The 12,334-nt window shown below is 40.1% G+C and overlaps 1 protein-coding gene across 4 annotated transcripts in view; it reads right to left on the reverse strand.

The window, feature by feature from the left end:
* The window catches only part of peli3 (pellino E3 ubiquitin protein ligase family member 3), a 42,586-nt gene extending 33,330 nt beyond the window's left edge, over positions 1-9,256 (reverse strand). For 2 of the 4 annotated variants that reach the window (XM_084916904.1, XM_084916896.1), the window contains exon 1: positions 9,011-9,256. Coding sequence is in view for 2 of the 4 variants with exons in the window: in XM_084916887.1 (XP_084773013.1) it covers positions 8,793-8,797 (5 nt within the window). In the remaining 2 variants the exon portion in view is untranslated. The other 2 variants (XM_084916887.1, XM_084916877.1) reach the window with 1 other exon arrangement.
* Between the last annotated feature and the right edge of the window lie 3,078 nt (positions 9,257-12,334).

The raw sequence follows: 12,334 nt of genomic DNA on the forward strand, positions 1-12,334 counted from the left end.
AGGGATTATTCCACAGTTCATTTCCTGTTTTTACCAAGATGCAGTTTGGAATGCTGCAAAGTCAATTTTCCTTCAAAACAGAAACTTGGTGGTTTTCCAAAGACCTCTCCCCTGCCATTAAAGAGAGGAGGATGATGCTTTGGCTCCTGGTGGCAAAGATTCAACAACAAGGTAAGACAGCACACGTCATCAGAGGCCAGCCTTTTCTACCAAGAACCTGAGGATGGCAACATCCCACCTGTCAGGTTTTGCTAAATGTAAGACTATAAGTTCTATAATAGTTCCAGCCATTGTCCCGTGAAGTCTTAATTACTATGAAGGCTGTATGAGAAAATGCCAGAGGGGATTTTTGGTAGCAGCTAAGAACTGGCCAGTACCTGAGAGCCTTTGGTCGTATCTCAACCAGAAAACATAAATTAGAAGAAGAGAGGAGAAAACGGTTGAACTGCTTGGAAGTTGTAATTGGAACGTTGAAATTTAAGTCCACAGTCTGGGCAGCAGTTGATCCCTGTGGTTCATCCAATCATCTGCACTGCTGATCTTGCAGGAGACAAAGAGGCTGATATCTTCTGCACAATTTTTTTTTACCTGGTTGCTTTTGTTGTAAAATTTTGCAACTCTATTTCTAATGAAACACAAGAACATGGGAACAGGTGAAGGAGAAAGAACACAAAGTGCAGAACTTTTGAAAGCTGAAATTCACATAAAAAAGAAGTTTCGAAGTTGGAAAGTAGCTGAACATCTTTATAATGTACATTAGAAAAAGCTGACTAATGATAAAAGAAAATTTAGAATAAAAAAACAACTGAATGAATAGTGAAAGCTTTGTGTGTGTGTGTGATCATTTTTAGTTTGTAACTCGTTTGTGGGTTTATTTTAAGACTAACTGTGTGTTAGTGGGGAGATAAACTATAAAGACTAAAAACAGACGTTCAGTTAGGTTAGATGAGTTAAAATGTGGGAGGATCCACTACAGACATGTAAATGGTTTCAGTGCTGATCATCCAATCAGAAAAGGTGATTCTTTAAATCCGCCCAGATTTAAACCACCTGTCTGCTGCAGACCAATCCACCAATAAAAAAATTAGCCAATCAGAATGCTCTATCATTTACATACATTTAAATTCACCAACTGGAAATACCTGTCAGCAGCATTAGGTTAGACTGCAGTAAAAGCTAACATATTGGTACTCTGTGGCAAATCCCTGTCAAATTTGTCTAAATTTGCTGTTACTCCTATCAAAATACGTTTTATCTCCTGACTGAAAACAAAATGTAACTCTATGGGTCAGTTAGCAGGTAAACTCTTGGATCTACACAGGTCACAAAGTTTTCATCTCTTATCTTTGACAACGATGGCTACGTTTTTAACATAAAATGATGACCTTAGAGCAAAAAACGTGGACTTATTGATTCTCTTTATATTTATTAATGGATTCATAATTCATTTTAAAATATTAACACATAATTAGTCCTTTTATTTTAAAGTAAATTATCAAACAATACATTACTATCATGATATCTAAATAAATAAAAGAATCGCAAAATGAAATTGTAAATGAATTTAATAATGGATTATTATTATTATTGTTATTATTTTTGCACAATTCATTACTGAAGCACAAAATGCTTTAATTTGATGCATGTGACTCTTCTGGTCCTCCATACAAATCCATAGAAAATGAAAAATAATGTAGGAAATGAATGAAAGCTACTATAAGAAGAAGGTGATCAGAAAGAGAGAAACAATGTAGAAAATAGAAGAAGATGGGGTTTAAATGACAGGGAGAGGTGAAGCAGGGAGAAAGAAAAGACACAAGAAACCTTAAATTACTTTCTCTGGATGGAGAAGAGAGGAGGATGCTTTTGTGTGTTTGATTATATGTGTCAGCAAGTGCATGCGCACAAGTGTCAGGGTGATGAATTGCCTGTTCTAAGCCACACATTTTCTAACAAACCCACAGTCACATCCTGTGTGTGCAGACAGAGGGATGCAGCTCTGAGCAGAGTGGATACACTTGCTAAGCTACTGTAGCCAGAAGTACTTAGTTACAATAGTTTGACTGTAAAGCAGCAACATTTTAGTCAGAAGGGTTATTGACATAGTTATGAAGGTGTGTAAGTAAATACTGATTTTTATAATATATCATTTGTAATAATCTCATTGTTGAAAAATATTCAAAAATTGTGAATACTTAACAGATTATGAATTCCTCCGTCTTCCATGGGAGATGGGGGGAGAGTAACTATTAAAGTGAATAATTAATAGACTAAAATATCTGTTGAAGTTGTGGGGACCTAAAATATTTTGTTTTTTATTTGTAGCATTTCCAGATTTAGTTTTAGTGCTTATACTCTGACATGTGATTTGTCCTTAAGGGCCACACTACAGTTTTCAGGTGTAGAGTACGACATTATGAAATACGGAAAAGCATATTTTGTAAGACAATATTTCTATAAACCTTTTTACTTATTAGGCAAGTATTCAATTAATTCAACTGTGAAGACCTGACCCAGTATTAACTTTTTTTTCTTGATTATCACTTAATACAGATCAGGTTGCTTCTACAAATAGGCAACATCAAGATGACAATTTTGGCTTTAGGTAAATTTAGAGGTCCTTTTTTACTTAATTTAAATGTCATAAATGGTTAAGAAAAAGAGGCAGGGCAAGTTTGTCTGTGGAAGAAAAGGAAGAAGGACCAAGAGACAGAAAAGAAAAACCAAATTTGTCTCTTCTATAAACAAATGAACAGAGAGCTAAATATATTCCACTGACAAATGAACTCTGCATTGAAATATGGCTTCAGGACAAAACTGTCTCGCTAGTTGTGTTCTTCAATCTATTTAAATAAAGATGTTCTACTTCTGTCCTTGGACGAATTCTTAGTCACTCTGGTTGAGATTAATAAACGTATTATTTTCCCCATAAATCCAGTTTAGTTGTCAAAATAAGGGCAGATATATTTGTAAACATGTAGCTTTATTAAACATCAGTTCCGATGTGGACATTTTTGTTTTTTGAAAGCAGGGCAGAGAGCCACAGAGCATGTGTACTGTGCATTATGTAACACTTTATTATGTACAAATCCTACAAGCCAGTGTTATGAACGATTACCCTCCCCCGGTAACAAAGTCAGCCTCTGATCTCTGCACGTGTCTTTCTGCTCGCACTGGGTATTATTATTTATCTTTAAGTTGTTAAACTATTATAAAATGTACTTGTCAAGGTCAGGATGTTATGCTATTACAGGTTTGTCCAAATTCTCCACATCAGACGTGAGTGCTGCTATTATGGGATGATCTCATCTCAGTTTTTTCATTGTAGTCGCTTTAATATTTGCATTTTCTAAAAGCCAAAGTATTCTAAGAGGGTGTTAATATGCAAGTATTACCAAAGAAAAGACATCATCTATCTCTATCTCTCTGTCTCTTAAAAGAATCTTTACCTTTGAAGATGTGTTGTTCAAAGGTAAGGACTGCTCTGTAATGTAATATTATACGGTCCTTAGTAGGGATGGGTATCGTTTAGGTTTTATCCGATACCAGTACCAAACCGGTACTTTTGAAATGGTGCCGGTGCTTAAACGGTGCTCGAACCGGTGCTTAAAGAATGAAGAACACAAACTTTGTCCAAAAACCTCTCATATTTAGCTGTTTTTTTGTAAAAAGATAACAATGTTAGCCTTTTCTGCAGCTATAGGGGATTTATGGCATCACTCTTGGCTGGAAGCAGTGCTTAATCAATGGGGGAAAAAAAACACAAACTTTATCCAAAAACCTCTCATGTTTAGCTGTTTCCCACTTTTTCTTTGGTCATTTTAGCCTTTTTGGCCAGGGTGAAGGGAGTACCTGCCATCAAACAAGAAGACAGCCGCATGTAACTACGACGGTGTTTGCTAGTTCACCTTACATGTGTTAATTTAATAACGTGGTTAGCCTACTCAACGTAAATTACACAGGAACAACATTAAGCTACTGACCCAGAGAAGAACGGCTGCTGCTGCATCATCATCCTCATCATTTCTGCTACACTGGCAGGGCTAGGGGCCAGGACTCTCCTCTTCGGGTTTTTGGGGGATGTTGCTAACTCCGGGACCGATAACAGGCACCACACCCGCAGTAGATGTGCTCGATGTGAGGTCTCGCAGCAAGCTATCAAATACGGTGCATTTCTCACCAGGTGTTTCATCAGATTCGAGGTGTTACCTCCTTTGCACAGTATCACCTTAAAGCACTTGTTGCAGGCTGCTGAGTTTGCGTTGGAGTTTTCCTCAGGCCCCAGGTCCTGACTATCGTTTGTACCTAAGTGCCAAATGACAGTTCAGAATCCCTGGATGAGGTGCTGGACAGTGCTCCACACAGAGACTCTATTGGGGACTTCAATGCTCTCACACTGATGTTGTTAAACAACTGCACACTGGCATGACCCCTGGGGCAGGTGAGATTCCCCCTCAGTTCCTGAAGATTCTGGATGATGTAGGGCTGTCAGGACTGACACGTCTTTGCGTGGGTTTGGGGGTTTGGGTGCCTCTGGATTTGAAAACTAGGTTGTTGACTCCCCTGTTTAAGTAGGTAAATGGTAAATGGCCTGTATTTATATAGCACTTTACTAGTCCCTAAGGACCCCACAGCACTTTACACATCCAGTCATCCACCCATTAACACACATTCACACACTGGTGATGGCAGCTACATTGTAGTCACAGCCGCCCTGGGGCGCACTGACAGAGGCGAGGCTGCCGGACACTGGCGCCACCGGGCCCTCTGACCACCACCAGCAGGCAACGGGTGAAGTGTCTTGCCCAAGGACACAACGACTGAGACTGTCCAAGCCAGGACTCGAACCGGCAACCTTCCGATTACAAGGCGAACTCCCCCATAAGTAAGAGAACCAGAGGGGGTGCTCCATCTACAGGAGGATCACACTCCTCAGCCTCCCAGGGAAAGTCTATCACAGGGTACTCGAGAGAAGAGTCCATCCATTAGTCAGACCTTGGATTCAGGAGAAATAAAGCCACTTTTGCCCTGGTCATGGAACACTAAACCAGCTCTTTATGTTCTTGAAGATATTCAAGGGGTTGTGAGCATTTGGCCAACCAATGTACTAATGTAATTTCGGGACTTGGAGACAACATTCAACCAAGTCCCTCGGAGTATCCTGTGGAGGGAGTTTCAGGAGTTGGGGCTGTTTGGCCAGTTGTTATGGGCCATTCAAGCTCTACAACTGTAGCAAGCAAGTCAAACACCTTTCTGGTGGCTGGCCTTTGCCACAGATTCTCTTCATGGATCGGATATCTAGGGGTAGCCAAGTCGGGGAGGGTCTCCTCTTTGGTGAGGATGTGGTTCTGTTGGCTGTGAAACGTGAGAATGAGAATTAGCACTTTGACCACGGGTGTTGAACTCCAGTCCTTGAGGACTCCTGAAACTTTTAAATGTGTCCCTGCTGCAACACACCTGAATAAAATTAGTAGGTCATTAGTAAGAACTGACTGCATGCTGAGGTGTCAACCCCTAACCTCAAGTAACTTTAAATAAATCTAAGTTTGTGAAAAAATCTAATTCTAAAAGTACTTTTATTGCACCATGTTCATTCAGTCATGAGCTGCTGTAACATGAATCAAATGGCTGAATTGCCACCTCAGCATGGAGTCAAGTTCCATAGAGTCTTGCTAATGACCTACTAATACAAGTGTGTTACAGAGGGACACATGGAAAAGTTAAAAGACACCGGCCCTCGAGGACTGGAGTTCGACACCTATGTCCTAGACTGTGGTTCTCAGCTGGAAAAGGGTCGAATGGAGCATGTGACGGGTACAGCCAGCATATGTGAATTTTCTTCAAAGAGTGGCTGGCCTCGCCCGGGTGAGGAGCTCAGTCATTAAAGAGGGACTCAGAGTAGAGGTACTGCTCCTACTCATCAAAAGGAGCCAGCAGAGGTGGTTCGGGAATCTGACTAGGATGCCTGCTGAAGTATTCTGGGGATCTCGTACTGGTGAGGAGGTTCAGGGACAGGACTTGCTAGAGAGATTACATTTCTTGGCTGGCTTAGGTACATCTCTGTGTCCCCAACAGGTGGCTGGGGTGAGGGAAGTCTGGGCTTCTCTGGTCTGACTGCTGTCCTAACTACCTGAACCTGGATAAGCAGCACAAAATGGATGGCTGACTGGATGGACGGAAATATTCATCCATCCATTCAGTTCTGATTGACTGATTGATTGTTTGTTTTGGGGTTTTTTTTCAAGTCAGGTATTGGATCAATGCATATATTGCTATTTTGTAAAGCATCTTGCAAAGCAAACTAAAGTATAAAATGTTGGGTTATTTAAAAGTTACATAAAAATACCAAGCAGTTAAATACAGCTTAATGCAGGCTCAACTGGTTAATCTGGCACAGAGCAGACTGATGCTTGTGTCACTGTAAGGTTACATCAAGGATGGCAGACATCAATAAGTTTAAGATGATTAGATTTACTCATTTAATTGCACCTTTCATGCTGGTTTTATATGATAGCTCATATTGCATATACTTATATCTGGTGGAATTCATTTAGATACAAAAATCCACAAAGAGCAAAAGAAATCCCAGAGCAGCAGCAGAAAAAAATCAGCTAATCACAGCCTAAACACAAAGAAGACTCAACTGGAACGCACAATACAAATTATTGTGTGACTTATGGAAAGTGACAAAATCACTTCATATCACTATATCCATTGCACCGCTTACACATGACCTTAAAGGTCCTCCACATTCCATATCTATAACCCCTGCCTGTTACCCAGGTAGTAAAGGTAGTAGTTAAAAAAGCAACTCAGATAATAATCAATGCTAAAAGCGAATATTAAATAACACTTTTTCAAAAAGCAAATATCAGCAGTCTCATAAATGCCTCCTCAAGCTGACACAACTTTAGACACCTCTGCTGCAGGCAGGCAAGCACACAGGTCCTGTCCTCTCACTAACAGCTGAAGTAGTCAACGTAGGTAATACTGAACAATACTTTGGGAGGAATTTTTGAGAGGTCAAGCTCCTGTTTCAACAAAACTAAAGCATTAAACAGTTATAATTTAATCTTGCTGGGACACACAGTAGTGTTTGCCGTTGTGGTCGGGTATGGTTTGTGGCTCACCTGCAGAGGAGGGGTGGAGCAGTGGGAATAGGATTTCGTGTCAGGGAAGGCTGGTGGCCACAGCCGGCAAGCACAACCTAACCATGCCTTCTCTACTCGAGTACTGGGATCTGAAGCAGCTGAAAAGCTGTGCAAGTAGTGGAAACCCTCATGAAGAAACACACTTTTCTTGCAACGATGTGTGCTACTGGTCCTTTATGATTATAGCAGATTAACTATTAGTAATTTTCAACAGTCACTTTAGCTGTTTTTAATCATTAACATAGAAACTAGCAGGCAGTCGTTAGATTAAAAAACCACAAAAGCAATAATTGCTGTTGGGCTGAATGGGTCACCGATGGGATATGGAGCTGTGACTGACTGGATTACAGACACCTGGAGAACCAGGTGGGTTGCTGGCTGTGCAGAGCAGCAGGAAAACTGTAGCTGAACTGAGATTATTTTTTGTAGCAAGTGAGGTCAGTTTTAAAATGCAGGCTGTCGCTGGTTCAAAGAAAGCTCTCCGTTTTTGATGCCTTCATTTTAGCATAGCTGAAATCACACTTATCCAAAGTTAATTTTTAACATTTCCATATTTCTCTTCCTATACAATAATTGAATTATTTAAATGTGTTAGGTAGTGTACTGTTGTACCCTTTATTAGTTGGTTCTGAAATATATTGTGTCTTCAGAATACAAAAAGAGCTAAATAATCTGCAAAGCGAATAAAACCTCTAAACTTAAATACTTACTTTGTTAAATCTACCTTATGGTTAGCAAAATCGGTTGATAATTATCATTTACATTTTCAAAGAATTGCTTCTTCTCCATTCAGAGATGTTGCAGGATGGGGTCCAAAATTTCATGTGATATTGAAAAATGGTTTTGAGTATTTTATTCTAGGACAACTCTAAAGGTGAGACTATTGTTTTGTATTATTTTTATCACTACAGCACAGAACTGCATATATTCATTAGTGATGTTGGTGACAGTAATGTGTGCTTTGAAATAGTTTGGCTTCGCGTCTGTAGCCACTAGCAGCCAAATCACAGCACAAAGCCTCAGCAGCACTGAGAATACACAGACGTGTGTTTTGTGCACGGTCACATCCCATCAAGTTACAAATTACTAATTATTGTTGAATCGTGAATATCGTCGAAGGACTGTTACTTTTAACGCTCTGAGCCTTTTTAAAGGACCATCCCACCAAATCCTCCTCCGCCTGCATTCACTCTGGAAACGTCTAGAAGCTGGAAGTGTCACATGGAACTGTTAATGCACCACAAAGGCTTGATTTGTGATACAAGATGATTCAAATATGGCTTCTTTCTCCTCTTCTTATTCCTTCTGTGTGCGCGGATTGCAGCGAATTGCGTTTTTTCCGGGCCATGTTTTTGTGTGCACGGAGGACGTGTAGTAATCTGAGCAGATGTGATCACACAAACAGGCTACACAGAGAAAAATAAGACATTTACGTAGAATCCAGCGAAATGCAAACGCAAGCGTTTGTACACAGGTGATTCCCCCCGCACGAACAACATAAGCTACATACTGCGAGCACACACCCTCCATGCAGAAGCACGCATATCTGTGTACGACATGTACACAGTAGCCGATATAACAACCAAACGAAACCCGTTCTTCATCACTCACATTAGTCTGACATCACATAAATCTCTTTACCTCATAAAGACTCACGTCAGCCTTGAATAGGCGATAAAGTCAACAATCCACGAATTAAAAGGCGACTTCGATTCCCATCACCTCTCCAGAGGAGGAATAAAGCACAAGACAGGCCGGCTTGCGTCTCCTGACATTTGATGTTTTGTAGAGGAAGCTGCTGTAAGAGGAAAGCTGTAAGAAAGACAGGTGATGGAAAATGGGGATAAACAGGCCCGTACCCGCGGATGTTTGCCAGCAGAGGTCCAGGACGGCTCGGATCTGTGTGGAATTCCTCCTGTTGATGGGAATATTTGCGGGGGCTTCAGTCGCCGCACGGCCTGGGAAGCGTAAAGAGGAGTGATGGAGAAGAACAGGAAGCGCAGAGCATCACAAGCAATATCATCTCTCTTCCGTTCATCTTACGCCAGAATCGATTCTCCCACAAATAACGGCAGACAGTGCGATGTCACCTCTGTCTCCCCCTCTCTCTACTCAGCTCCTCAGTTTCTTAAAACAACAACACATAAATCATAATAGAATAAAATAATAAAAGACAAGTAATTAAAAAAATACAATAAAATAATACAAAGATTAACACACAGTTCAATTTATTATGTGCTTCAATAGTCATTTCAGATCATTCACTGTGTCTCCTAGGAGTATTTTTCGTTTTGCAATGTCACTGAAATTTAGATTTACAGGACAGAAATGGAAACAGTAGGTGTTCTTTACTGAATGATTTCCATTTTAGGAGGCCAATAAAGTATGAAATGTATATAGATGTTCATTGGTGATTGTTTGTCAAGGAAATCTAGTATTGTTTTGCTTTATTTGCATGATTTATTCAATAAAAAAACATTTCAAGCCAATTTGAAACAAAGGGTTCTGTTACAGAATTCTACAATAAGGTATATGTAGCAAAATATGATACGTTAAAATGTATCAGGAAAACCATGAGCTGTTAAAAATTGAGGCAAAGCGATGCAACCATTTATGACCATGGAACCATGTAAAACAACAAAAAAGCAAAGAGGCTTTGCAATTTTACACTTTATTCATCTGCATATAGTCAAGTTGTGGAAAAAAAAAGGTTTCTTATTAAAGAATGAATGAATTATTTGTATTGTGTCTCTGACCTAAAGTCAGAGAAATTGGACATGATTCTAAAACCTGCACTGAAAGGTTGGATGGACTTACAACCAAGTTCTGAAACATAGAAAACAAAGAACAGGCATAATAATCCTCATCCCCAAACAGGGTAAAGACAAAAGGGTACTGGGGAAACTAAGATCAATTACATTACTAAAGATTATAGACCGATTATAAACTCAGGCTGTATCACAACAAGACAAAAAAAAGAAGCTTGTGTTAAATGCTGGGTGCAAAAAAATCCATGGTTTTAAGAAGAAGAGTGCCCCTTATTTGCCATGAGGGGATGATGCTGGTCTGTGCACTGGTATCCAGCTTGAATATTGTCTTTAAATTTTCGCATCCAAGTTCTCTGTCTGCATGTGCGCCAACCTCATCTTCAGTTACAGTAACAGTAACCACAAACAGTTCTGAGTCCTCATGGATTTCTTTGATGGAGCGCACTTCTCTACGACCTGATTCATGTGAAACTTCGTTCTATAGGCTTTTGCAAACTAATATTTTTTGTATTTCAGACACTGTCAAGCATTCTGCTTGTGTACTGTGATGTCTCACGTGCCTTAACTGGTGCTTCTAACCTTTCGCGTAACCTACCAGCGTGCCCTACTGTGCCTTTTCTTCCATGTTTATGTTGTATTGAGTGGACCTCGTGGCTGTTGCTAGCCATAGCCTTTAGCTGCATCTGAGCTCACTCATGGGAGGGGCCTATGTCTGCTCCTTAGCTGGGCAGCTTTTCCCTTACTATTGATGAGCAAGTTCAAAATACAATACAGTCCCTGGCCATTTGGTCATTATTTTTATAGTTACAGTCTTTCACCTGTAGCTTCAGTGCTGTAACAAAGTGCTGAATTGACTCATTGGGGAATTACAAACACAGTTACCAGTTACCACTTTTCAGTACCACTGAAAAGAAGAGTTCCTTTATTTTATTCCAATATTCTAAATGGCACCATATTGTTTAAGTTGCTGCTGCAGTGACACTTGAATTCATCACTTTTTGTTGGCTAATTTTGTAATAGAGTCTGACAGAGGTGCAGGAGCAAATCAGCCTGGCCTGCACTGAACACCCGCCTTGGACGGGTGCAGAAGCTAATTCAAGAGGTGGATACACATTGAAACTGCACATACCAAATACTCCAATGTGTTTATGACCTCAGATAACCTGTAGGAGCACCTTTGGCAGGCCTACACACTGACATTAGCCCTCTCTCATCAGAACAGTGTGAAATTATTGCACATGTCTAAAAGTGCTGCCCATTTAATGATGCTGGTGGATGAAGAAAAGGGAATTATCCTAATTCCAGAGACCACAGCAATGGCTGAAAGTCTGAAGAGATGTCCTGCAGGGAGGACGTGAAATGTCACTGTGGATAGTGGAGGTCCAAATGTACCCGAGTGAACCAAACACTGGAAAACTGGAGAATTCCCAAGAGTGTTGGGGTGACTGTGAAGACTAGCCTATCCATTCTCTTAAACACTGGAACCCAAAGCAAAATCAAATATACATTGTATAGATATAAAAACAACTGGGCTGTAAAATCATTAAAATATCTTAATAAAAACCACCTCTGCTTTCAAGGAGAAAATAAAACAGGCAGGTCAGCTCTGACTCCCTCTGTGCTCTCAATTTTTCCTGCTTTCAACAGATGTTATTTGTAGCATTAAGAGACATCATTGTCACTATAATCTGTTACTCACACACTGCGCCGCCATATAAATTATATTTATATTATAGAAAAAAAAGCTAGAAATACAATTTCATGACAGTTGTGTTTTTTCCTATCCCCCTTTTCTTCCCAGTTATGCAGGTACACTACGACCAAAACGCCAGACTCACAGTGATAAAGTTCAGGAACGTTTCTGTGTGTATCACAGCAAACACAGCAGTCTTTTCTCTGCTTGAGTTTATAAATTGATTTATTATGAGCAACGCAAATGTTAACAAATGGAGACACTAATTGTTACAGTCACAGCCTGCTGTCTTTAACAGGCTCAATATTTTTATTGCCTTGATTGTGTGAGGATTTCTCCAAAATCCTCAGTGTTGATCACCGTTATCGACAGTCTGGTGTAATAAGTAGCTTTGTTTGGAATTGCTTCACAGGAAAGCATTATGAAGATGTAGTCATAGCCAAATTGGGCCAGCAGATGTCACTGTGGAGGAACTAAGAGGAGAACAGTGTGGCACATGCTCAAATGATCCAAAGTATTTATTAATCAAATAACCCCCCCCCCCCCCCCCAACAAAAAAAAATGGGCCCGATATCACAGAACTGTTACATGATATTAAACCGAAATTGTCAATTCACCTCTGTAGAGTGGGCAGTCATAATGAAGCTTATATGAAGCTCAATGAAGTTAATATCAAGTTGTAGATTGAAGCTGCGCTTCATATTTTTGGCCACCAGATGTCA

Source organism: Perissodus microlepis, chromosome 3 (assembly GCF_051167445.1).
Source record: "Perissodus microlepis isolate ML-2025 ecotype Zambia chromosome 3, ASM5116744v1, whole genome shotgun sequence".
In the NCBI taxonomy this organism is placed as follows: Eukaryota; Metazoa; Chordata; class Actinopteri; order Cichliformes; family Cichlidae; genus Perissodus; species Perissodus microlepis.